This window comes from Fundulus heteroclitus, chromosome 4, assembly GCF_011125445.2.
Source record: "Fundulus heteroclitus isolate FHET01 chromosome 4, MU-UCD_Fhet_4.1, whole genome shotgun sequence".
Classification (NCBI taxonomy): domain Eukaryota; kingdom Metazoa; phylum Chordata; class Actinopteri; order Cyprinodontiformes; family Fundulidae; genus Fundulus; species Fundulus heteroclitus.
Genome location: NC_046364.1, coordinates 27,430,032 through 27,456,778, shown reverse-complemented (window position 1 = coordinate 27,456,778; position 26,747 = coordinate 27,430,032). Strand labels below are relative to the sequence as shown.

Genomic DNA, 26,747 nt, shown 5'->3' with positions numbered 1-26,747 from the left:
TTTATTTATTTATAATCAGAAAACCGGTTTGTCCATTTAATTTTCAGTGACGTCTGTCTGAGTCTAGTCTTCATTTTCGAAACTGCTAAAATTCCTCCCAGGTCATTTCACAGTGTTAACCAACGCTTCTTCCAAAACATGACAAAACCGTCCCGCCTTCAGTTTAAAGTGACGTCACCGCGTCTTCAGGTAAAAACGACTCACCTGTTAACCTCACACGCGCGCGCGGAGCTGCGGCTTACCTGGCTGAAGGTATGCGGAAGTGAGGCGGAGAAGAAGGCTGTTGTTGCGGACAGAGAGGGTTTCCAGGCTATTTCTCGTGATCAGCAGCACTCGTCGGGATGTTTGTTTGTGACAGGAGGACGTTCATGGAGTGGACACCGTCGCTGTTGATGATGCTGGAGGCTGGTTTTCTCTGCTGAGCTTCACGTCAAACACGATCCAGCATGTTCTTCAAGGCTACTGAGGTAAACAGACCCAGCGAGGCTTCTGTCTTCTGATCCAACAGCAGGACTGTCTCCTGTCCTGAGAGGAGATGCAGCTGTGGTGGCTTATAGTCAGTGTTCTCTACGCTTGTTTCACACTACCTGCAGAAAATCCGCCTTAGACTTAAATCCACGTGTTTAGGGACAGGAACATGTTAAGTTGGCTGTTTGTATAATGATGAATGTAAAGATCCATTATTATTTTTACATTAATACATGTGAAGTAGAAGATACAAAATACAAGGCCTGTAATATTTATGTTGCTGTATTGAGGTACTCTTATCCCATAACCAGTCAAGTTACAAAAAAGTTTTGTTTAGAGATAAAAATCATGTTATCTAGTTAGTTTTTATTTTTGAGATGCTGCTGTTGTCACCACAAGGTCTTATAAATATGCTGTTTGGTGTTTTTTTTTTTTTTTTTTTTTTTTACTCTATCTTCCATAACTCTATTGTAAAATGTATAGTTTTATTTATTTATTTTCGGAAAAAAGCTGCACTCAGATTTCCTCCATCTATCAGTCAAATATTATCACCCTTTTTCTAGCACAAACAGTTTGAGGTGATGAAACTACATGATCTGAACTGATACTGTTGGGACCAGATCTTTTGAGTCACACCTAATTGTTCACGCTTACTCACCCAGGATAGAAACTTGGTTTATCTGTCATCGTACCTGTTCTCTTATGTTTTGAGGCAGTAAAAATGCTATGACGCTGCACCTCAGAAAAACAAAGTCTTTGGCGAAAACAGGAGTTGGTCAAAACAATGGGAATGTCTGGCAGGTCTGAACCTGCAGGCTGCTGCAGCGTTCTGGCACAGAACCACACTTTCTGCTCCATGATGCCGTCTGACTTGTACTATTCCATTTGGTAACATTTGCATTTGTTTTGGGACATGATATCTGTATGTAAAAAAATAAAATAAAACAATGAAGCCTGATGCAAATAGTTGAAACTGTGAAATGCAGTTAGAACAGGAAATGGTGTCAAAATGCAGCTCATCCAAACACGGGCCCCTCAGAACCATGAAGTTCTGCTGGTAACAGGTTTGGTTTATATTACAAGTGCTGCACATTCACATTCAATAAAGTATTCTGCTAATCTGATAAACTGTCATTGTTTTACCCACTTTGAGTGACAATAGTTGAAAAAATAAAACGCACCAACTGGAAGCATAAGAGAAAAGAGAGACTACTTCACAACAGAGCAGCATCCCAAAAGTAATGATAATATATTGAATTTATGACTTCTATCAGGGTTACTGATTTGTCTGGAAAAGTATGGAATGAATGTAAAGTATTTGTGGATAAGAAAAAAGAGAAATAGAAAAAAGTCTATCTAGCCATGGTAATCGCTTCCATCTATCCACCCACCCATGAATCTTTGCAGGGTCTATATTGAAAACCTCCCCAGGTTTTTTTTTTTTCTACATGAATTAATAGTGTACAATTGTATTTATACTTTCTAAATGGGCTTAAAAGGACTAAAAATGTGCCAGGCTGAAAAGTATGAACTTGTGTCTTATTAAAAGATATTGGAACCCTGTCATAGTGTGTGTTGACGTGGCAGTAAGACTCATGATCCCAACATCTGGTTGAGTTCACAAACCTTTTTAAGAAATTGTGGGAAGTGATGTTTTTTTTTTTTCTAGTTCTACAGACCACTGAAGAGCAGTCGTACTCTCAAAGTGAGCGTATCCATATATCAATGTTCAGAACAGTAGGAAACCTGGAAGTTAAGCGCCATGCCCATGGGCACATTGACATGTGGCAAGAATTGAACCCAGTACTTTCTGACTAGTCTAGAAACTGAAACACAATTTTGCCAATGCCAACATAAACATCAACAACCGATATATATTTTTGCCCATATGTAGGTTCCTTCTCTTTCTGTCTTAAAGGAGAACATGGAGATGTCTGAAAAAGGGAACGGTCAGCGCAGCACTGATCCTTTACTTCCTTCAATGGTAAGAGTCCGCCTCATCCTCAGCTTCAGCCTCAGCCTCATCCTCAGCTTCAGCCTCATCCTCAGCCTCAGCTTCAGCAGCGCTTTGCCTAAACCTCCAAGATAACTGTAGACCAGCCTCACATGGAACATGCAAACACAGAAGATGCCTGCTCATGTGAAAGAGCTCTCTCACTGTTCTGGCCTGATAGACCTATATTACAACACTTAACAGGTGGAGTTTAACCCGCTGTCAGCATGATAAAAGTCTGATGCTGCTCAGGGTCTCATTTGGCTGACAAATTATGACAGAATCTGATATTGATACTGCAGCTAAGTTTTTGCTCTGGCAGCAAACATCTGAACACCCATTTACTTCGGTTCTGCTGGCTGCTGAATAGAACCAGAGCAGGCCGGTTTGGACGGATCCCAAAGAACTGAGTGGGCGTGTTTGCTGATAACACACATCCTTCAGATAGGAAGTGTCAAAGAGCAGTATTCACTTGCTGCTGTTATGACACCTTCACCCTGATCTGAGTTTGCCGTAGTGTGGAGGGAGGCTGCTAGGTCTGTTCTTACCGATTTTAACTGGGTTCATCCATGGTGTCACTTTGGCAGGTCAAATGCAAGCAGACTGAACAGAGCTGCTTTTGCCTGTCCAGGTCTGAGGTGTGCACCTATGTTGTTGAATTTTGGTTCTAACAGAGACGCAGAAGATATTCTGCTCATGTGTTGTCACGTGGTCTGCATGCTCAAAACCAGCTCTGAGGTTTTTTTTAACTTTTTAAATCAAAATCCACCAGGGGTATGAATAAGAATGCAGAAGGCTAGTTTATCCACCAGAAGGCAAACCTTCCCTCTACTGTCCTGACACGACTCCCTGCAAGCAGCAGCACTATATTCTATAAAAAGCCTCCATTATTCTCAGTGTGCAGGCAGCTAATTTAAGACTAATAACCAGCATATTCTGACAACCACACAAAAGCTTAACTAAAGGAGCTTTTATTGCATGATGGTCCATGACCACAGTAAACCTGCATAGTTATTTTGGCCTAGATTGAGACATTTTGACTGCAGCGTCACTCAAAAGTCTCGCTATGGTGAGGCACGGTGGTGGCTCCATCATTCTGTGGGGAGGCTGTTTAGTTTAGAGATGGGGAAGAGCTGATAAGAAGATGAATAAAGCTAAATTCTGCTGGAGGTTTTCCTTCCTGTTAATGGGGAGTTTTTCTTTCCACTGTCGCTTCATGCTTGCTCAGTATGAGGGATTGCTGCGAAGCCATAGACAATGCAGACGACTCTCCCTGTGGCTCTACGCTCTTTCAGGAGGAGTGAATGCTGCTTGTCGGGACTTTGAAGCAATCAACTGGATTTCCTTAGATAGGAAACTTTTTGACCAATCTGTATAATCTGACCCAATCTGTATAATCGGATTGAATTTGACTTTGGAAAGTGCCTTGAGATGACATGTTTCATGAATTGGCGCTAAATAAATAAAATTGAATTAAATAAGGTGCAACAGTGGAGGGAATCAAGATAAATAGAGCAAAAATCCTGAGACTAGGTCTCTCCTACATAACAATGATCCTAAAATACTACCAGAGCTGTAGTAGATTAGTTTGTGTCAAAGGTTAGATGAGTTCTTCAAAATGGTTTAGTCAAAGTCCAGACACAAATCCAGCAGAGAACTTTTGTCAATGCTTAAATGGATATTCATAGATGCTATCCAACCAATCTGACTGAGTCTGAGCTATTTTGCAAAGAGAAATAGACATAAACTTCCGTTTGTTGATGGCAAAGCCGGTACAGACAAATCGCAAAGACTTGATGCTTTTAATAGTAACTAAAAGTTGTTTTATAAAACCTTTACTGTGCGTTTCAATACAAATGCACAGCAAAGATTATTGTTATTGTTGTTGTTATTATTATTATTATTATGGTTTTTGCTTGTAAAAACCATTGAAAAACATATATCATTTTCCTTCAGATACACACTACTTTGTTTTGGTCTTTAATGTAAATACAGTATAAACTGCTGTCACTGGATCACTGTCATCACTGGATAATCCTTAAATTTTTCTCATTTTTTTTCTTTCAAATGTGATTTTTTTTTTGCTGTTCTTTTGGTCATCTGTGTTTCAAAATGAAATGTTTTTTGTAGTATGAAAAGGATATTGCACAGCGGCTGCAGAGGACATTTGACTACGTACTAGTGGCCAACAAGGAGAATGACGATGAGGACCCAAGGTTCCCGAGGCGAAAAGCCTTTTTAGACGCACTAAAGGAGAAACGGTTTCAAGTCAAAGTATGTTTGCACAAAGCATCAAGCTGCTGAACAGTCACCGTGACCCAAACAACCCACCAAATGTCTCTGTTCTGTTTCTGTGTTATCCGGCAGGAAATTGTCTATGACGATAAAACATTTTACGGCCTGCAAGCCCCCAGAGAGATATTTGAGGACTATCAGTACCTGCTCAAAGTTTCTGACTCCTGCAACTGGTGTGGAGATGAGAAAGGAATCACTCAGGCTAACCGGTAGGTCAACACACACCCACACGCTTCCATTGTCATTCAGACACGCCTACCTATCAAACCCGTGGAGGTAGTTCTAAGAAGCTGTTTTTAGTTTTGATGTTACCTATATGATGCAGTTTACTCTCAGAAAACTCAAATCACTGAAACTCTGCCTCAGAGCCTTAAAAAGTAATTGTCAAATATGGTTTTACCTGCAAATTATGAGCAATAAAGCTCTTCAGCCTAGATGTCACTTAAGACCTCTCTTCGGGTTTCACTTGTCGTTATACAGACTTTTCTTCAACCTCAAAACATTTACTGGTTTTGAGCAACAGCGTTAGATCTCTTCATTTTGGTTTACTTGCATCTCATTTGGGAAAGGTTCATTTCATGTGCTGGACAAAGACCCATCCCATGGGGACAGAAAAACAAAACATGATTTACCTGTTTGCTGAAGTGAAAGTTGAAAGGATTCTGAGAAAACAATTGACTCACTTACTCTAGAAATGATGTCTCATCTAACAAACGTGAGCAATGTTGGCGTTTGTGTCAAGCTTTAATTTTACTTTGCTGCAGTTGCGGTTCATCTTGGGAAAGGAAGAGAAAGGGATTAGTTTCTTGTGTGGGAAATGGCAGATTTTAGACCGTGTGGCAAAGCAGAAGTCCTCACACCACTGTTTAAATCCATCTGTAAAAAGAAATTTCAAAATTAGGATTTTTTTTTTTTAAGACCCTTTGATGTTTTCTAATATAGATGCACCGATATGAAAATATGGGCAGATATGTTTACTGATACTACATGTATAATATGATATTACAATGTATAATCTGATGCCTTGACATTTCTTTGTGGCTTAGTGCTTTTTTAACCTCCTGTCTAAGAAAAAGGATGTATCAGTAAAACAGGGAAAGCTTACATTGGAATCATCTTTGCCTTTTAGGTAGATCATTTTATGAAGAGTGTTTTTTCAGGAGTAGTCATTAAGTTGTTAGAAGAATCCAATGTTTGTTGAACTGACAAAGACTTCAACAAAAAAGTTACTGACAAGGAGACTCATAGGAGTTGCTTTGCTCTACAGCTCATATCTAATTCCAGGAATTATAAATCTATTTATCTTGCATCTTGACCTTAAGCACTCAGTAATATGTTAATTTTCTCACCCAGACCTAACTTTGTGACCAGTTCTGATATCAACTTGTTGTTTTTTTCTTACCAAAGAAGTCCAGTGTCAGGGATTGAGGAAGAACATGTGGGAATGTCTTGGAGTATCTGCTTTATTAGAAATTGATCGCTGAATTACTGGATGGGCTCCGGCTTTCTTGCCCCAAATGTCACCAGTGGCAGTCAAAATGGCAGGAGATAACTTTTGAAGCCCAATGCTGTGTTCCTCTTGTCTCCTTGCTGGAATTGAGATATTCAGGCAGTCATGAAGTGACCCAAGTAGAGCATGCTCTAGCTGCAAGTTAGAGAACGAGGAGGTTTGCTATTTGTTATGTCAACTGTTATGACCAGCACAGGTTGAGATGAACATATTCTCTGTTCTGCAAGTTAAAACACTTCAATAACATGTTGTACAGTGTTGTGTGACACTGGTTTAGTAAAAAAGACACATGCTAATAAAGTTAATTGCAGTTTTCTCAGCCCCAGTATGAACAGCAGCCCTGTTGAAGACAGAGGTGCTCTGTAAGCTTCAGTTTTCCCAGTCAGAGGATTGACTCCTCATTCTGTTGCTGTGGGAGAATTTGAAAAATTTGACCTAAAAGTGCAAAAGGAAACCTGTTATGCCCTTGTTTTCTAAGGTGTCATCAGTCTGCAAAAAATGTTCAGGGAAACGAGCCTCAATCAGTCCCATCAGCAAAACAAGTGACCCATAAGGTGAATGCACTAATGACGCTTTTCAGGGTGGTACCTAAAACGAACCAATATTTATGGAAATTATCACATTGCACATCAGCTTTACTGTCGCTTAAAATACAACAGTTTATGAATCGAATTCCTCAAATAATACCTTGATTAGGATTAACTCGTGCAAAGCATGACGTGATAGGATCTTCTCAGGATTCCGTAACAAAAGATTTGACTTCACCAGAAAAGATGAAGATAAGAAAGACGGCACAAGAATCTGAAAGAACCAGAAATCTTTTCTCTCTGATGGACTTAAATATAGCGCATGATAACGACTGAAAAAGTCTGTTTTCCAAACAGAGGCAGTTTGTAATTCAGACAAAGCGAATAGTTTGAGCGTGCAGGCCGTCCTTTTCTGTCATATCTCTTCCTGTTAACAGGATTGGAACCAAACTCTTTGTTTCCTGTTCTTTCTGTCTGCACTAAGGATTGATCAGTCAATGGTCATGACTTAATTAATTATTGTCTCTGAATAGCCACTCATGTATATTTCCGGTTCAATAAAACAAAAGTTGGCTTTTAGAGCTAAATAGTTAAATTTCATGGCGAAGTCTCTGCAGTATTAAAAAGAGTCCCTACCTTGGCTGTCAATGAATCACAAAGCATAAGACAAGTCAGATGGAGCATGTCTGAAATCAAAACTGATCAGTGCTACCTGATGGGCTCCGTGAGGCATCTTCTGAAAGCAAATCCTGGTGAGCTGTAGGGACTCCAGGTCAGTTTGGCCCTTCTCCAGTTTATACCCAGATTCCATGTCATTCCTTTGTTCCTTTTGTTTTAGAATGTGTCTTGGGACAGAGTTATTCCTTTACATCGGGCTGAGCTGCACTTAAAGTCTTGTTATTGGTCTTTATGCCACTGCGTGCCTTGGGCCTATATCCATTTAGCTGCTTCTCTGGTATATCCCAGATAGACCCCCAGATAGACACCCCCCCACACACACACACACACACACACACACACTTTTTCTTTAGAAAAACCCCTTAAGTTATGTTGTGTATGCCTGGTGTAAACGTAACCTGGCTCCTGTCAGTAAATCAAATTTGTGGTTTCTGTAAAATAAGGATGTTTTGTACTCTCTGTAGTTAACCTTCCTGTGTGTTCCCCAGGATCCGAATTATACATTTCATTCTCTACAACACTGGCATCAAAAAAGATGATGGTGGAAAGGGTGGGTTTGATTTTTTTTTTTTTTCTCCATTTCTTTATTTGTGTATTGTTTCCGTCTGTGTATGTAATATATTAATAATGCAGGTTTTTGTGTACCAGCAAACTGGAAATCCTCTGGCATAATTTTTCTTTCAGAGAAACTGGAGGAGCTGATTCAGAAGGGTGTGTTTCAAACTACGTTCTGTCTTCATGAGGTGAGCAAACCGTTGAGCTGCTGCTCCTCTTGCCTCAGCCTGATCTGTTTAGTAATACTGGTCAGGTATAAATGAGCAGGAGGGAATGCAGAGCCTTCAGCTTTCAGGTTCTGTTTGCTTGCCTCATCCTGGCTGACTAATTTACACACCACAAGAAACCAGGAAGTTCTTATTTTAAACACCTGTCTTTCTTTAAAGTAAAATATGTTTAAATTTAGGTCTCCATTGATGCTTGTTTTATTTAAATTATTTTATGTTTCATGATTCTCAGAAAAAGGACCAGAAGCTCCTGAGAGCGAAATGGGCTCAATGGTCAGCTGTTTTTAAAGATCAACCATTTGACGACATCAAGTCAGTTTGTACCTCTTTCTTTATCTCTATCACTGCTACTGTATAAATGGCACTATTCAGAATTTTAATAGATTTTTGTTTAAACAGATTATAGTCAACGGTGTCAACCGTTGGTCATTGCTGGACTCGCACGTAGTTTGGTTCCATAATGGATCCATTTCTTTGTCTGTCAGACACCAGAACCCTCGTTCCTATATAACAATATCATAATGTTTACATAGTGAATTCAACAAAGTAGCCACCGTGGCTAAGAGGAAGTCGGTCACCTTAACGGATCCCCCGCAATGATACTGTGCCTGTTTTAGATCTGCTACGTCATATATTTTTCCTTTTTCTTTTCTTTCATATTTAATATTTTTATATAGATATAAATATAGTTATTTTATTATAATACTATATTTTTAACTTCACTTACATAGTTGTCTTCATATAGCGGCGGATAAGCCTATTTGAAGTGTGAGGAGGCATTCAGGCGAGGCCGGTAAAGAAATTAACAGTACAGTGTTGCAGTCCTCCTAATTCTTTCCCTGTAAAAGGGGGTCTTCTTTTATTGTTGACTTCATTTGTAGGAAATTACTGTTGAAACAGAGACTATACTTTAATGTATTTAGTCTAATAAGCCAGAGAAATGATACAGCTTCAGTACTGGACTCTTATACTTTAAACAAGGGAGTGTAAAATCAGGAAGTGGAGAGTTCCAAACCCCTCATTTACGACAGCTTAGACGGATCAGCATGGACCTGTCCATTTGTTTATGCGTGCCACATCTGTGACGTCTCCGTCGTCCGTGAATTATCTGTAGTTTCCTCGTTAACTGCCCTCTGCAGCTCCAGCATCTGTGATCCCATTAACAGTCCGGCCCACAACTCCCACGTGCCTCCACTCAAAAAGCACTAATCACTGAGAGTGGGTTTGCTTTTCCCTGCATTGAACAGAAAATAGTCCAGCTAGCACTGGTCCACAAACTCCTTTGTTCAAAGTACTCTGGATTGTCCTCACTTGTGATGAGACTGACGGTGGCAGAGTACTCTGAGAACTTCTGAAGGTGGCAACCTGTGAGTTAAAGCAGAGGTCTGCAGTTTAGAGGGTGAAGCCGCACAGTGCCAGCACCGTACTGTAGACCGACCTGTACGCAGTGCAAGGGTGTAGGCGGCCAGTTAGCAAGTCCAGTATCCATTGGGAAAGGTGGTGGTCCTCTCAGGACAGCTCCAGCTCATCCCACACAAGTCCCGGTTTCACATTGTTAAAAGCACTAGAGGAGGACTGCTTTTCCAGTTGGGTTAGAGCTCAATGCAGGAAGGATTTTGCTTGATAACAGAGCAGGCTTTAGAGAAAAAGAAATCCATACAGTTCCTAATTAAATGTTTTTTTTTCCTGAATGACTACCTTGTACGTTTGTTTATGTGATCATTTCTTCATCATTTGGCTGTTTTTCTTGCAGGCTGTACTTTGGAGAGAAGGTGGCACTGTACTACCTGTGGCTGAGCTTATACACCAAAACACTGATTCCAGCGGCTGTTCTGGGCGTAGTAATCTTCCTCTATGCTCTGGCCTTTTTCAACACCAGCTCTCTCATGTGAGTCAGGTATATGCACAGGTAGAACAGCAAACAGGGTTAACTTCAAAGGCAACCGGACTCTCGCTCAGTTTTTCTGAAAACATTTCAACACCTATCCAGAAGTCTCTGGCGGCTCATGCTGAGCAACCTGCAGTTGGAGCGCTGCTGTTTTTAAGGACATGGAGGCCCGTCCTCCTAGGCGCATTCTCAGTCAGATGCAGATCAGTGACCCACATATCACAGTCCTGAGTCATTAGCAGCTAATGCTTGGTGTGAGTGGAGTAATTGGTCACCTGAATGATGATGAGACTGCTGATGTAATCTCTCTGGAATGTGTTGGACGACCGAGCTGTAAACACTGGGGAGTTGGAAGTGCAGTCCTCCCCCTCTGTTCAGTGTTGGCTTCTCTCGTTTCACATTTTTAGCACTAACTTTAGATTAGACTTGCCTGTTCTTTTTTTAATTATGAATTACCATAACTCTGTCTGTGTTTTTGCCACTGTCACATTCAAGTCTTCCCATCATAGGACAATATAAGTGTCAAATTGTTTTCAGAAAAACTGAGCGAAAGTCTGGTTTCCCACAATTTAAGCCTGTTTGCAGTCACGATGACCTGTACAACCGACAATCTGAACAGGCACGTGTAGAATAAGTTAGGTGTTAATCGATTTTCAAATAAAAACCAATATCAAAACGCTTTTACGAGTGCTTGTTGTATTAATGCTTTAATATTTGTTTGTGTTTGTCCAAAGTAAGGAGGTGTGTGAGTCTAACATCACCATGTGTCCTCCCTGTGATAAGAGGTGTGGAGTATGGCAGCTCTCAGACACATGCACCTATGCAAAGGTGAGCTTGGTAAATTTAATGGTCCTGGTCATTAGTTATAGAATAGAAGGACTGGCAGTAAAGAACTAGATAGTAGAGGAGTGGATGCGTACAGAGATAACACGGTTTCTGTTTGTGACGAGGAAAATCCAAAGAAGTCAGGCAAGATATCAGGAAAAGAGTTTTTGACCTCCAGTCTAGTTCATCCTTGAGTACAATTTATAAATAGCTATAGGTGCAAGGTTAATTTAAGGAAATCATATAATTACTGGAGCGGAGATCTTGTATCTGGATTTTCAGTTACTTTTGTTTTCTTTAAAAAAAAAGCTACTCTTAATCACCTTTTACATCTGTCTGGGGATTCATTAATAACTTTGCAGGAAAAAGTACACAAGAAATAGCATGTGTTGCATTGACCAAGCAGAATGAATTCACATTTAAAAGTAAGATGGGATTTTTTTTTAATTACATAAAAAGTTCCCTTTTTAGAGGTAAAAGGTTATCTGGTCTATTTGCAATATCCAAATGGACCACACAAGCCTAAGAATACCATTCCAGCTGTACAGGGTGGCAGAATCACAACATGGGTGGCACGTTAAGGAAAGAAAATGATGTGGAAAAATAAAGGCCATGAAATCAGCCTTAAAGGAATTACTGCTCATGGAACAAGTAAAAAAATAAATATAAGATAGGCCGACAACCTGAGTCTAAATCCCTTTACCTGGAGCAGTTACCAGATGGGGGCACAATCAGGGCTTTAGATCAAAATATTAAAGCTTGTTCCTGCTACTAGTCAGTTTATTGAATGTATTTCTGGCTGAAAGGCTCATGGGTTGCTCTTTCTTCTTCTCTACACAGGTCAGCCATTTGTTTGACAACGAAGGCACGGTTGCATTTGCTATGTTCATGGCAATCTGGGGTCAGTCTCTGATGTAATCACGTTTGCTGCGTAGCTGGTGCTGGATGATTTGACATTGTGTTTCTGTGTTTCAGCCACACTCTTCCTGGAGCTGTGGAAGAGACACAGAGCCAAATATGTCTCTTCCTGGAAGGTCTTTGACTGGTGTGAGGAGGAGGTACAGCTTCTGTTCCACATCCCAACAATGTCATGCTTTTTGGTGTAGCTTTTAGTAGTCTTTAGGTAATAAATAATCTGAGGTGAGTTTGGTCATTTGCCAAAAGAGAAAAGCCGTAAATCATGGATACAATTGAATAAAATATTATGTGCTCTTGATGATGGCTTTGACTATGAGCTATGATTAAATTATTCTATGCATTAAGTTGCCTCCATTTTAATTCTACCGTTTTGGCTTGTATTTGGACTGGAAACCCATGGTGGTTTGTATTCGGTAGTCAGTGTTCCCAAAGTTAAAGGCTGACTTGGTGTTGATGGTGCAGACAAAAATAAGAATACAATAAAATAAAATAAAATTGAATAAAATGGATATATATACAGAAGCAATATACATTCAGTAAACTGTGCATTAATGTAACGCTTTGCAAATAAAAAATAAAAAAACACAGCAAAACAGCATCACCATTCAGAGGAACATGTCTAGCGAGTGTATGAGCTTGTCCCTTTTAGTGTTTGAATGTGAAATCTGGAGCGAAATACAGCATTAGCAGCACAACAATTGGCGATTCCCACCAGCCCTCTAACTTGCGACCAGGAAAAACTTGGCTAAATTCTTAAATCTGAGCTACGACTTTTGGGGGAACCCCATAATTCCTCGTCATCCACTCCTGTACGTGTCTGTTCCGTTCCAGACCGCCTGCTACATCCGCGGTAACTCCATCTAGCTTCGCTCCAAAGCCTCTTGGAGCCTGAGGGGAGCATATGTGATCATTGTCATTACAAGCAGAATGCAAATCTATTTGGAGAGGAATACCTTGTTTCAAATTAAATGTTGAAAAGACAAATCTGCTTCCTGATCTGGTGCAAAAACTGTGGTTTGCATCAGATATTGAAATAAAACAGTTAATTGTATTGTGAATATTAAAAAAATAAATTAATTTGTGGTTAACGATCTCTATTTACACCATTTAAATTTGACAAACCAGACAACGTTGATGTTCTTCTCCCTGTTTGCTACGATTGCAATTGTGGTGCTTGACCGGGCCAAGGTCTGACATATCGGAACGGAGCGGAAAAATGGACTCAATCCGTATTTTGACGGTGAATGAAGTGGAGCGGACCTGCTGACGGTGACGTTTAGAGTAGTCACGGAGAATGTGGAGCTGCTCTCTTTTTAATTAAAATAACATAGTTGTGCCGTCGGTCGGACATGTACATATGTGAACGGAACGGAGCAAGCACATAAGATGTGGAATACGGTGTTAAATCAAATGCACTATCATCATGTTTCAGATGGGTCAACTAAAAGGCAAATCAAACCTAACCCTAAAAAATCAGGTTGTAGTTTACTACATAACCAGACAGTATTTCTAAGTTGAAGTTTTTTTTTGCTCTGTGTAAATTCCACCAAAATCTCATATGTAACTTTAAGTGTGTGTGTCAACAGGAGGAACTGATCATGGACATCGTCAATGATCCAAACTGTGAGCCCAAAAGGTTCATACACTCTTACTGGCGCAGCACCCTCGTCCTCATCCTAGTCACAGTCATGGTAAAAAAAAAACACACACGCACATGCACACATCCTTGTTTAGTATATATAGTGAGGCCCATTCCTTGACTTCCATTTTCAACCCTTTCCATAGCCTTACTATCCCCTAAACCTAACCTTTACCAGTACACACCTAAACCTAATTGGCACCTTTTTTGGTCCTCACTTGGTGGTAAAAGTACAAGAAATATGTTCTCACTCAACTGGCAATACACACACACACACACACACACACACACACACACACACACCTTTATTTGTACCCAGATTAAGACTTTTCACTGACTTCCTCTTATTCCCATTCTAGTACCTAAATGTATGCCTAGATATTAAATTAAATTCAATTCAATTTTATTTATATAGCGCCAAATCATGAAACATGTCATCTCAAGGCACTTTACAAAATCAAGTTCAATTATATACCATTGTTTATTATATTACCATTGTCATCCTAACCATAACCTTCACCAAAACATGATTGACTCCATACCTCTACAGTTGGGCCATACTCTTTCCATTTCTGGATGATGGATTGAACAGACCTCTGTGTTCTAAGCTTTATAGCCTAAGCCTGCTTTAAACTTCTTCACAACTTCATCCCTTACCTGTCTGGTGTGTTCCTTGGACAATTTAATTCAAATTCTGTTGTAATTTTATTTTCCATAACCATAAAGGTGTAGGGGATTGGGAGTGCGTCAACCCAGTTGGGACGCAGATGGGGGTGCATGGCTAAAACATTTTTTGGGAACTGCTGATCTAGAGCAACCAAACTTTGATTCTATTTTCTTGTCCACATTAAACATCTGAAATAAAGCACAAAAGCTTTTAAAAATTGTTGTATTGTGTTTACATCTGTCCTGTAACTTAGACGTAACTGTTGTTGCTACAGACCATGACTGAGTAGTGTTCCCTATAAATAAACTCTGTGGGGGAAGGCTTCAGGGCACTTTTGATTAAACGCCCCAAAACAATGGCAAGCCCGTGTAACTCATCCACACTCATTTCTACCTTTTTTAAGGTTTTCTCAAAACGTTTTTCCCCCTTGGAGAAGACATGTATGGGGGAAATGTTTTTTTTTTTTGGTTTACCTTATTCTGACAGTCAGTGAGACTGTCAGAATCTCGCCCAGTGAACACTAGAGATAGGCACCAGCAACCCCCACAACCCCATGAGGGATTAAGCGGGTCAGAAGATGGATGGATGGATGGACCTTATACTGACTTATAATAAAATCCACCATCAAAGAACAGTTTTGCGAGACAAAGTATCATCAGATTTTAGTTTTTGTTTTTAATTGTTTGACTTTAGTGTGTGTGTGTGTGTGTGTGTGTGTGTGTGTGTGTGTGTGTGTGTGTGTGTGTGTGTGTGCTTTGCAGCTGATGGTGATCCTCGGACTCACTCATGCTCTTGTGGTGTTTCGGGTGGTGGCTGCTCCTTTGATGTCGGATAGCAAGTGGGAATTTCTAGAAGCCCACGCCAACACTTTGGCTCTGCTGATGGGAGCAGTGCTGCACTACATCACCATTCAGGTCATGACCAAGGTATGTTTACACAGATTTAATCCTTCCACTTCATTTACAAAATGTAACAAATGGTGAAAAAAACCCACTACTTCACATAGTTTGAAATTCAATTTCACCTGCCACACCTAGGCCTCATTACTGCCAGAAATATTTTATATGGAATCTTTCTAACAACATGAAGTAGATTTTATCATTAATTCTGATCAATCTGGAAAAGATTTCAAAGGCATTTCTAAGGATTTGGGCCCTGGGAAAACCACAATAAGAAGCCATTATCCAAAAAGAAAAAAATAGAGTGATGGTGAACATTAGCATGACTGGCAAGCCTCTCAAAATTACTCCAAAATTTAATTCAATTCATTTCAAAATTCAAAAATACTTTATTAATCCCAAAGGGAACTTAAATACTAGTGCAACTCATGGGATTTCTTCAGTTTGCTGTAGATGCTGATGGCTGAGGGCAGGAAGGATCTCCTGTAGTGGTCTGGCTTATAGCTGATCTGGAGAAGCCTCTGACTGAAGACACTCTGTTGTTCTATGACAGTCTGATGAAGAGGATGCTCAGGGTAGTCCACAATATTCTTCATTTTATGAAGAATCCTTCTTTGCAACATCATCCCTAGAGGTTCTAGAGATGAAGTAAAGTCAGTTGATCTGATGCTGCTACCCCACCTGATACAATCACACTCTGCACAACAAACCTATAGAAGATCCACAGCTTCATGCTGCAAACCCTGAAAGACCTAAGCTTCCTCAGGAAGTACTCTGCTCTTTCCTATCTTGTAGACAGCGTCACAGTTGCCTCTCCAGTCTAGTTTATTGTCCAGGTGAACACCAATGTATTCATACTCCTCCACCACCTCCACTTCTCCTCTCAGGAGGGAAATTGTGTTAGTCCTATCCCTGTTTCTACTGAAATCTACATCATCTTTGTTTGATCCACATTCAGAATGACATGATTGCTTCCACACCATTCCACAGACCATGAGTACAGCTCCCTGTATTCAGCTTCTTGTCCATCTCTGACACATCCAACCACTGCAGAATCATCTGAGTATTTCTGCAGATGACCAGAGTCTGTCTTTACTGGAAGTCTGAGGTGTAAAGAGTGAAAGGTGATTGTTGAGGCCTCCACCTGAATCTTCTGGAGTTTCAGACAAAGCAAATCAAGCTGAATTGTATTAAATTCACTGGAGAAATCAAAGAACATGATCCTTGCAGTGCTACCAGCTGACAGTGGGTTTGTTGAAACAGGTGTATGATGGCATCTTCAACTCCAACTCCATGGTGATAGGCAAACTGCAGGGGATCCTGATAGCTGCTTATCTGTTTACCCAGGAGGGCCAACAGAAGTCTCTCTAGGACCTTCATGACGTGGGATGTCAGGGCTACAGGTCTATAACGGCTGATGGGTGGGATTTCCTTGATACTGGAACAATGCAGAAGATCTTTCACACCATTGGAACTGTCTTCTTGGTCAGACTAAGGCTGAAGAGGTGCTGTAGAACCCCAGAGAGCTGCTCTGCACAGACTTTCAGGACTCTGAGGTAGACATAATCTGGACCTGCAGCTTTATTTCGTTTCAGTCTCTCCAGCTGTCTCTTCACCTGACTTCTAGAAACAGGAAAGTGGGAGGTGGTGGCAAAGGGAGAAGCACGATTTTCTGATTTGGTTGGCAGAAGGGTCAATGGCTGATGTGGAAGATAAACATCTAAGGTGACATAGAGGCTTTGGGTCAAAGGAAGGTGTGATGTCAAAACAGCTTCTAGGTTCACCAGGAGCTCACAAAAGAACCCAAAACAAAACTGAAAGTTAAAATTTACTCAAGTAACATTTTAGTTGGAACGCACAAAAACACTGGCCCCCTATTAAGCTTCCTCAAGACCTTTAGAGGTATATTAATCTAGAGTGGGGAAAGATTCATCAGAATTTACCACTAGTGTTCATATATAATACACAGTTAGTTGAGACGCTTTAAATTTGACAGCAATGAAACCAGAAAAAACATTTCTGAATCTGTAGTTATTGTCTTTCCATCATTTTTGCGTCTCTAAAATTGACCTAATGCTGGAACAAACCATTCTCAGCCGACTGAGAGAACATACATAAGTCTCTTGATTCAATTCAACAGTAACATGTTTTTTTTTTTTTTAAAGCACCAGAAGAATGATTTACTTTCTTTGTTCTTGGTCATTGTTTCCATTACGTCTTATCTCATATTTGTCTGAATCTGTTTTCATACAATCTGCAGGTTAACAGATGTGTGTCCCTAAAACTGTGTGAGCTAGGTGAGAGCACGTGTGTAATAGTTAGTATGAAGCATTTCTTTTATTCAATTTGAAACAACATCCACAGTTCTTCTCACTGTTGTGAGTTCTGGGTTGTCTGTGTTCCTCAGAGAAGCTGAACTCAGTCGCTGCCAAAGAGAGAAGCTTCACAGTCAAGATGTTTACCTTCCAGTTCTTCACTCTCTTCTCCTCTCTCTTCTACGTGGCTTTTTTTCTGGGCAGGTACGTACCGGCTGTAACGTCAATGCCCTGGAAGACGGGACTGGCACAACAACACAACATGTAGCCTCATACTCGATGTTCCATTTCTCCTGTACATGCTTTAGAGTACTGCTTGATTCTGGTCAAGCGTTTACGTGAAATTATTTTCATATAAACTAAAGGCTTCCAATTTCTAAGCAAATCAGTGTAATATAGGTTTTCTTGCTTTTTATCAGGGTAAACGGACATCCAAGAAACTACTCTCGCCTTGCAGGGTTTAGACTGGAAGAGGTGAGAAAACGCTGCGGTTTCCCTGCGTCTCACTGAAACAGATCGTAAAGAGATCAATAAAGCTTAGCTTATCTTATCTTAAACCCTGACGTATTGCTTGTCTTTCAGTGCCACCCTAGTGGCTGTTTAACGGACCTCTTTATCCAAATGGCAGTGATCATGCTGCTCAAGCAGACTATCAACAACATCTTGGAGTTCACTGTGCCGTAAGCATAGTGTCTTGTTTCGCACATTGGGTTTGGGTCTGCTATAGGATCCAACATTGGGTCTATGGTGAACTGTTTGTCTTGCAGTTGGGTCAAGAGCTTCATAAGAAGAAAAACGGCAAAGCGGCTGAAGAGACAGTGCGGTCGCTGTTACAGGAAGGCTTGTCGCAGTGAGCAGGGCAGTGTTGAGCGATGTGACACTTGCAAAATCCGAGACTGGCTAAGAAACTACCACCTGGATAACTCGGATGCCTTCAGCCTGTTTAATGAGTTCCTGGAAATGGGTAGGTCTACCGATGACGCTGTAGCGATGAGGGATCCACAAAGCTTTACCTCCAGGACATAGTTTTTAAGTTGGCAAAATGTCTTGTGTCTTTTATTGGGCATAAATGTGACGACACCGGAAAAACATTTGAGACCTCGCTGGTCCTTAATAATGCTCTGGATTTGTAACAGGAGCATAGGTATCAAACTTGTACAAATTTGGGTTTTAGGCTTGACCTTAGAAAAGCCTGCCAGCCCTTCACCACCCCTACTACTCATTTTGGACACGCCTTCTCATTAAATGGTCTGTCTTCATTTTTCTTCCTACCTCTGGGAACTCCTTTGAGACCGTTGGAGAACCAGTTATGGATGTCTTCTCATCCAGAGAAGGCTAGTAGTGTACAGTAATCAAAGGAAAAGGGGGGCTATTTTAAAATATTTAAATGTAAAAGATATTTTGAGTTGTCTCAAATTACATACATCCTTATATAAACTTTTCTTTCATAGACATGTCTTTACTATGTGTCTACAATGTAGAAAGTGATACAAAATAAAGCAAAGCCATTGAATGACAAAGCTGTATCACAAGTGTCTTTTTGCCCTGCTAGCTGCTATATCTGTAACAGTAATATAGACAAATGTAAAGTACGAGTATGCGTCTTACAGGCAGGTTATAGAACTTTGGATTCAATTCTAAAGTGGAGACCTAAAGAAACTCTTATGTTGTTAGTCTTGTGTGAGTGGTTTTCTTTTTTTGGTTATCATTTTTTTGTTTTCTTTTACAGTGAAATACAACACTTATTATTTAGTAGATACATTATAATGAACTGATCTGTAACATGCATATGGAGATTTAGATGACCCCAATGATAACAGCAGCTTTTATGATCCGTTTTTATTTTAATGGTTAAACTTTTGTCAAACATAGCTTGGTTGTTGTGACATCATTTTATGTTTCTCTCGGACATCCTTTTTCCGTCCAGGTGGTAGAATTGAATGTTGCAGTTTTACTCATGAATGAACACGTTGCTCACTGCTGTCTTTGCTCTGCAGTGATCCAGTTCAGTTTCACCACCATATTTGTGGCTGCATTCCCCCTGGCGCCCCTTCTGGCTCTTATCAACAACATCTGGGAGATCCGCCTGGATGCCATCAAAATGACCCGCTTGGAGCGGCGCCTTATTCCCAGGAAGACCAACGACATAGGTAAGGCATGGCAAACAAGTATTTCATGTAAAACTGATTAATGTTCACACCAAAACTATTAGATACACTAGTTTTTGGGAATTGATTTTAGATCCCAGGAACCCTTTTTGGCGCTCATGTGGCAAGCAACACATAAACAAGTGTTTCTAAGAGTGCTTTATTTGGGGGTTATTGTTCTGTCTGCAGGTGTGTGGATGCAGGTGTTGGAAGTTATTGGTGTACTGGCCGTGATAGCTAATGGCTTGGTCATTGGAATCTCATCGGACTTTATTCCTCGTCTGGTTTACCGCTATCATTATGGCCCATGTTCCCGTGGCAGCCCTTCCACAGAGTCAGTCATGTCTCCAGCTTGAAAGTTCTAACAAGTCATGGCTGGATTCTGTTCTGTCCTCATGTTGTTGTTTTTTTTTCTTCTTCACAGCTGTATGGAAGGCTACATTAATGACACTCTGTCCGTAGCCTTCTTGTTGACTGAAAAAATAGGTGAAAATAAATACAATCATACATTTATAGATCCGGTGCTGAGAAACCAAGTCAACGTCTCCCAGTGCAGGTGAGAGAGCAGAATGATTCTGTTTTTTGTAAAGACATGCAGCATATAGTCAGAGATGGTTCACACAGGCCAAACTGTCATCTACAGCTATAGAGACTACAGGAACACGGAGGACTACTCTCTGACCCCAAAGTTCTGGTTCGTCCTGGCTGTACGCTTTGCCTTCGTCATTCTCTTTGAGGTTTGTTCTTGGAATGTTGCAAACGTCTTTTATTCAAATAAAAGCTAATTTGATTGTTTACCTCATTTTGTCTTGTTTGTGTTTTCTTTCTACAGCATGTTGTGGTGGTGTGTAAGTTCATCGCGGCTTGGTTCGTCCCAGGCAGTCCCATGAGGGTTAAGAATAAACGCTTGGATGATAAGATGAAACGACTCAAGGATGAATTACGGTAAATTTGCCCCCAAGTGGAATAAATCTGTCATCTCTAAAGAAAAACTTGCAGATGTTTTGAACTTACTCTATAGATGATATGTGACAGTTTCTGTCAAACTCTAAGCTCGGACCACATTCCAAAGTGACCCAGACCCAATCTGAGCCCCACCAATAAACTTGAATTGTTGGCCCGAGCCCGGAGAAAACTTGACTGAAATACTAATTTTTTTAATTAATGTTATCAATGCTACTAGTCGTCCAAGTGCTAGTACTTGGAACTAAAGTTCTGGTCCTCTATTTATAATAAGGGTAACCACATTTTGTATCCACTACATCTAAATAGACTAAGCTTATATCACTTGAGATGGAAAAAAAAAAATAAAAATGACCACCCTGCGTGACATCAAGACCCAAGCCGGCACACATTTTGGGTCGGGCTTGGGTATATGACCTATACTCTCCTCAGGGCATGACCCCACGTGGCCCCCTCCCCTACATTGTGACCCTATTGCTATTATTATGTTTATATTTAAATTAAGGCTGTTTTAACACGTTAACTTTCTTAGACCATAAGGGCAACATTTTTTTTGACGCGTGTTAGTTTTTTTTCCCTGTAGCGCTCTACGGACTTTTTTTTTTTATTTATTTTTTTTACCCTTGGCGCTTTCCATAGTTCCAAGAATGCTAGAGACTGTAGCAAAACAGACCCGCGCTCACTTTTGCCAAGTCCACTTTTTTCATGCGACTTTGGGCTTCTTTATTCTAAAGTCACTTGTAAATTTCATGAGTCGCGGGTGGCAATTTTTTTGGACTTGTTTCTGAAAGTGAAGTTGCTTATTTGAGCTCTAAAATAAGTGCTGCCGCCGCACTACAGACACAGTGAGTATAACCAGCTGAAATATCCCTCCGCCTGATTACGCGCTGACATAGGAGCCGAGGGAGTAAAGGTAGAGGGAGCAACACTGCCCGTATTTTCTGCAGTTTACGGTTGCAATAACTGGTGACTGCTGAAAGATTACGCGGTGCTGGTCACCATTTTTATCAGAGATTGGTTCTGAAGAGGAGTTTTTACATGCTGATAACATTGTAGAAACCCATCCCATAAACTATACTTTAATGCTTATTAATGTGTTGCCTTTGTATTTGACAAACTAAGGCTGAATCACATAGCCAAATGAACTACCCTGGAGTTACAGTGTCAGCACATGAAGCTGTGCTAAACAGTTCTCTTTCAGGGGTACTAAGCTCCTGCCCCAGTTGCAAGCAAATTGTAAGACTCTGGAATGACCTTTTCCAGGCTTTAAACTGTATGAATGTGGATATAAACAGCATACAAAAATATATGATGAAATTATTAAAATGTAAAATTAGTATTCATTTATATGTAAATGCTTAATACCATGTCTATCTTTGTTTAAGAGGCAAACAAATATTTATGCAAGGCAAATTTATTTGTATAGCACAATTCAGTACAGAGACAATACAAAGTGCTTTACATGATTAAAATATATGAAAATAAAACAGAATAAAAGCAAGTAGGCATAAAATGTAGAAACAAAAATAGAACATTGAAAATAGTTGGACTAAAAAAGTTGAACTAGTGATATTTCAGTAGAACTATTTAACTAGAGCAGTCGAAGGCAGTCCTAAAAAAATTAGTTTTTCATCTTGATTTAAAAGAACTCAGGCTTTCTACACTTTTACAGTTTTCTGGAAGTTTGTTCCAGATAAGTGGAGCATAGGAACTAAATGCTGCTTCTCCGTGTTTGGTTCGTGTTCTAGGTATGCAGAGTAGGCTGGAGCCAGAAGACCTTAGTGGTCTGGATGGTTTATACACTGATAACAAGTCTGTGATGTATTTAAGTGCTAAGCCATTTAGGGATTTATAGACTAACAGAAGTATTTTTATTTATTTTTTGGGCTCTAGTGGCTCGCTTTTTATTACAGTAGGCTGACAGGAAGGGGGTGGAAGAGGGGGAGAGACATGCAGCAGAGGACCGCGGGTCGGATACTAACCCAGGTCGACCGCGTTTAGGACTAAGGCCTCCGTACATGGGTCGCGCACCCTAACAGAAGTATTTTAAAGTCTATTCTCTGAGATACAGGGAGCCAGTGTAAGGACTTTAGAACTGGGGTTATGTGCTCTACTTTCTTAGTCTTAGTGAGGACGCAGGCAGCAGCGTTCTGGATCAGCTGCAGCTGTCTGACCCACTTTTTAGGCAGACCTGTAAAAACACCGTTGCAGTAATCAATTCTACTAAAAATAAATGCATGGATTTGTTTTTCCAGATCCTGCTGAGACATTAGTCCTTTAATCCTGGAAATGTTCTTCAGGTGACAGAAAGCCGACCTTGTAATTGTCTTTAGATGCTTTTGGAGGTTCAGGTCTGAGTCCATCACTACTCCCAGATTTCAGGCCTGATTAGTGGTTTTTAGCTGAAGCGACTGAAGCTGTGTTCTAACTTTTGATCTCTCCTCTATTGGTCCAAATATTATTACTTCAGTTTTGTTTTTATTCAATTGAAGAAAGTTTTGGCACATCCACGTATTGATTTCTTCTAGGCATTTACTCAGTGCTTGAACTGGTTCATAGTCACCTGGTGACATGGTGATGTAGAGCTGTGTGTCGTCTGCATAGTTATGGTAGCTGATGTTATTTTTTATTATCTGAGCTAGAGGGAGCATGTAGATATTGAATAGGGGGGACCCAGGATGGACCCTTGGGGAACCAAGGGTCCATCCTGGGTCCCCCTTGCTACTAAGGTTTCTTCCGTTTGAAGTAAAGATGTCTTCTGTAATAGAACCATCCCCTTTAACCTGGTTAGAAATCTGTCACTGGAATGTGGGTGGGACTTGGACTTTAATGGAAGCGGTCTCATACCATCTCTCACGCTGTTATTTCTTGTTAATCAAAATCTCATCAGATTAAACCAGGTTTGTGTGGGGCACCAGATTCATCTGTCAGCAAAACAGCAGATGATGCATAATTGGAGCCTAGAAGAAGAAAATGAAGAAAAGTGTTCAGTGTTCAATTGCCTTAGAATATAAGAGAGTGGTCATGATGTCCTGACCTGCTCTAAGTATGAGCTATATCAAAAAGGACAGCCTAGTGTTCAAAACGTACAGGGTGCCTGTCTCATGGACAACAGCTAAGGATCAGAAGCCTCCCTTGGATGAGATACTTTGGCGTGCTCCACTTGGGGAAGATCCAAAACTCATTATATAACCCTTCTGGCCTGGGAAACACCAGGGGAGACCCCCAGGTTTAGATGGAGAGTTTTTTTTTTTTTTTAAGAAAACTGATGACAATATTTCTGTCCTGGAACATTTACCACTGCAACCTGATCTCAGACATGCAGAAGACAATGAATGAATGAATGAATGAATGAATGAATGAATGGATGGCCTGAAGTGTAGAAAAACCACACAGAACAGGCCCATGTAAAGTTGAAAGGTTTTAACAACTAGCTGCAGTGGGTGAACTTTGTAAAAATGTATCTTCCACATATTTTTTCAAACTGTCATGACAGTAGAATACTAGATGGAGGATCTGTGAAAAAAACAATCAAGCTCCTGTGGTTCCTCCCAGGGGTCCTGTTGCCATTTGCAGAAATACACCGTTCCTGGTATAAAACAACCAATCAGAACCCAGGAGGCGTGTTTTAGCGGTGTCAGTCAGTTATGCTCATGCTCACGCCACCCAGCAGTAACCCATCTGCAGAATGCTGTGAACAAATTATTAAATGAAAAATTTTGCATGTATGCATGCTGTACAGTTCACTGCGATCTGATCTTATTCTGTATGTCTTCTGTCTTTTCCATTCAGAGAGAAGAGATATGGCAAAGGAACAGTAGTGTGACCTAAGCTGACCACAGATCTGCTTCCATTGAAAGGCGTTTAAATGGAAATGTTGCACTAATGCTTTTTAATCATTTATACCTACTGTTGGAACACAGTAACTCAGATTAATGTGAGATCTTTGTTCAAGAAAAATTTATTAAAAGCTTTAGGCTTTGTTTCATTGTGAAATTTAAGAAATGTATTTTTTATGTTTATAATTTGTTGCTGAATAATACGCAGCGGACCATTCAACTTCATTCTTAAAGTTGTGTCATTGTTGTTCTTCTCTCAGGTTTTTCGGAAACGACAAATAGAGATATTTTTAAGAAGACATGTGCAGTGACCCAAACTGCAGGGTACTTTCATTTCAATGTTTGTAGCTAATTTAGTAATGGAAGATAAATATGGAGCCATCTCTTTGTTCTGTGTACATCATTTAAACAAATGAAATAAATGAGCCTTTCTTCGAGGCTTGTCTCATGTTAGCTGTATATTCTCTGCACTGTTGGCTAAAGAATATGAAATACATGAATAAATACAAATAAAATATCAATGAAGGAAAGGGGATTAAACAATACATACTACATCTACGCTTGTTTTTTTTTTTTTTTGGAAATAAACACTTGGAATGAGCTGAAGGTTTTCTGGGAAGCAGGTTTTATACATAACAGAGCATATCTCCATATTATTTTAGATGAACAGACTTTAACACTGCTGTTCAGATTAAATCGTGTTTGTATTAGGACAGAGGCTGAACATGGGATCAATTCTCATGTCTTTGTTACTTTTGCATTTATCATTTGTTTTTCATTTGTTCAATGAAGTTTACTGTTGCTTTGGTGAAAAACTGCATGTGAAATGATGCTTTGCCACTTTTTTTGTCTACAACATTAAAAAAAAAGTTATTTTTGTAAGGTGTTTTCAACATTTCCATTGCCAACCATTTTTCCATTCATCACCTTTTTTCACTTCTCAATTTAATATTGAGCTCATGCAGTACCCCCCACCACCACCTCTTTTCTTTAGGCAAATATGCTTTTATTGCTTATATATTATAACATGTTTTAAACGTCTTTATTTTAGATATGCTGTTACTATATTTACTATAACTGTGATTTTGCTCTAGCTGGTATTCCCCTATGCGCAGTAGTACTGTCACTTTTTTGATGTTTTCTTTCAACTTGAAGCACTGGTAAAAGTTGTACTATGTAACATATATGCACCACAGAGAGAATAACCTAATTTTGTTCCTAATGTTAAGCTATTGTGCAGTCTTGAAGGTCAAATTGTGATAGGAGGAGATTTTAATCAAGTTTCATATGAGTATATAGACAGGAGTGGAACAGCAATAAGCTGCTCTGTTAGAAATAAATCTGTTCCTACCATCTAGGAAATTGGGCTGGTTTACATCTGGAGACTAACACACCCTTTGGAAACGAAATATACATTTTATTCACACACCCACCAATGCTATTCCTGAATTGATTCATTTTTAAATCTCTGGTCTGGAGTGTTGATGTAGGTGTGGGATTTAAGAAGACCATGCTCCAGTAGAATTACAAATAGATCTACAAGCTGAAAAGAAGAGTCTTGTCAGATGGAGATTGAACTCAAGTATACAACAGGACAGGCAATTTATGGCAACACTAAATGTTGATGTAGATTTTTTTTTTTTTTTTTTTTGTTTTAGAAGCTAACACTGGCACTACAGATAGGCTCGGTACTATGTGAGATGCCCTAAAAGCTGTCTTAAAGCTCTAAAAAGGTAAGTAAACGTATAAGGAAAAACAGATAAGTGACTTGGTAAAACAACTGGTAGGTAACACATTTAGAAGAATATGCCAACTGACATTTAGTATTCATGAAATTTAAAAAAGAAAGGCAGAATACGCACTGTATAGGCTTAAAACAAATGTATGAAAATGAAAAAGCAGGAAAGTGAATGGTTGCACAACATAAGTGACTGGAGAAGCACAGGGTAATCACAGCTTTAAAAAAGGATGACAAGATAATATCTGATAATACTGTTTTTATATCTGAAAATGTAGCTAGTATTGAAGATTTGGAGTCATTTTCTGACAAAATAGCAATACTAAAAATTTCTCAGGAAGGAAAAGCTATACTGGAGGTATCTATAACGGAGGCTGAAAAGCTGTTACAGGAATGAAAACTTAAGTTTCTTCATATAGACGGCTTAAGGACATACTTGCATCAGTTTTAACTCAGGTGTATCAAGAAGCTTTCCAAATATGGTACACTCCATGAAAGTTTCAATCAAGCTAAAATAACTCTCCTACCAAAAGGTGACAATAACCCGCTTTCCATTAAAAGCCCCAGACCTGGTTTCCTGGGGTAAACCATGTTTTTGTGTTTCCACTTGCTAAGGGCCATTTCTGTAAAACAGCTTATGACGCGTGGGGAAGTCG

The 26,747-nt window shown here is 39.9% G+C and overlaps 1 protein-coding gene across 2 annotated transcripts; it reads left to right on the top strand.

The window, feature by feature from the left end:
- Window positions 1-218: 218 nt before the first annotated feature.
- ano9b (anoctamin 9b) lies at window positions 219-25,235 on the top strand. Of its 2 annotated transcripts, none has more exons than XM_021315982.2 (24): window positions 219-467; window positions 2,387-2,452; window positions 4,601-4,735; window positions 4,829-4,965; window positions 7,960-8,021; window positions 8,156-8,214; window positions 8,486-8,565; window positions 10,007-10,141; window positions 10,876-10,969; window positions 11,807-11,867; window positions 11,942-12,024; window positions 13,471-13,575; window positions 14,952-15,116; window positions 17,350-17,386; window positions 17,497-17,608; window positions 17,824-17,878; window positions 17,987-18,084; window positions 18,172-18,368; window positions 19,402-19,554; window positions 19,741-19,885; window positions 19,976-20,107; window positions 20,195-20,288; window positions 20,384-20,496; window positions 24,307-25,235. In XM_021315982.2, exons 1-24 carry the CDS (start codon window positions 447-449, stop codon window positions 24,338-24,340), a joined length of 2,373 nt encoding a protein of 790 aa, XP_021171657.2. In that variant the 5' UTR covers window positions 219-446; the 3' UTR covers window positions 24,341-25,235. The 2 variants fall into 2 exon arrangements, with proteins under 2 accessions (XP_021171657.2, XP_012717068.3); XM_012861614.3 differs by having other exon boundaries at window positions 4,592-4,735.
- Window positions 25,236-26,747: the final 1,512 nt, after the last annotated feature.

Coding starts and splice junctions, on each gene's coding strand:
- ano9b (XM_012861614.3), top strand. CDS start 447: ATGTTCTTCAAGGCTACTGAG. Junction 18,085..18,171: donor ATCTTGGAGTTCACTGTGCC/GTAAGCATAGTG, acceptor TTTGTCTTGCAG/TTGGGTCAAGAGCTTCATAA. Junction 20,289..20,383: donor CCTTCGTCATTCTCTTTGAG/GTTTGTTCTTGG, acceptor TTCTTTCTACAG/CATGTTGTGGTGGTGTGTAA.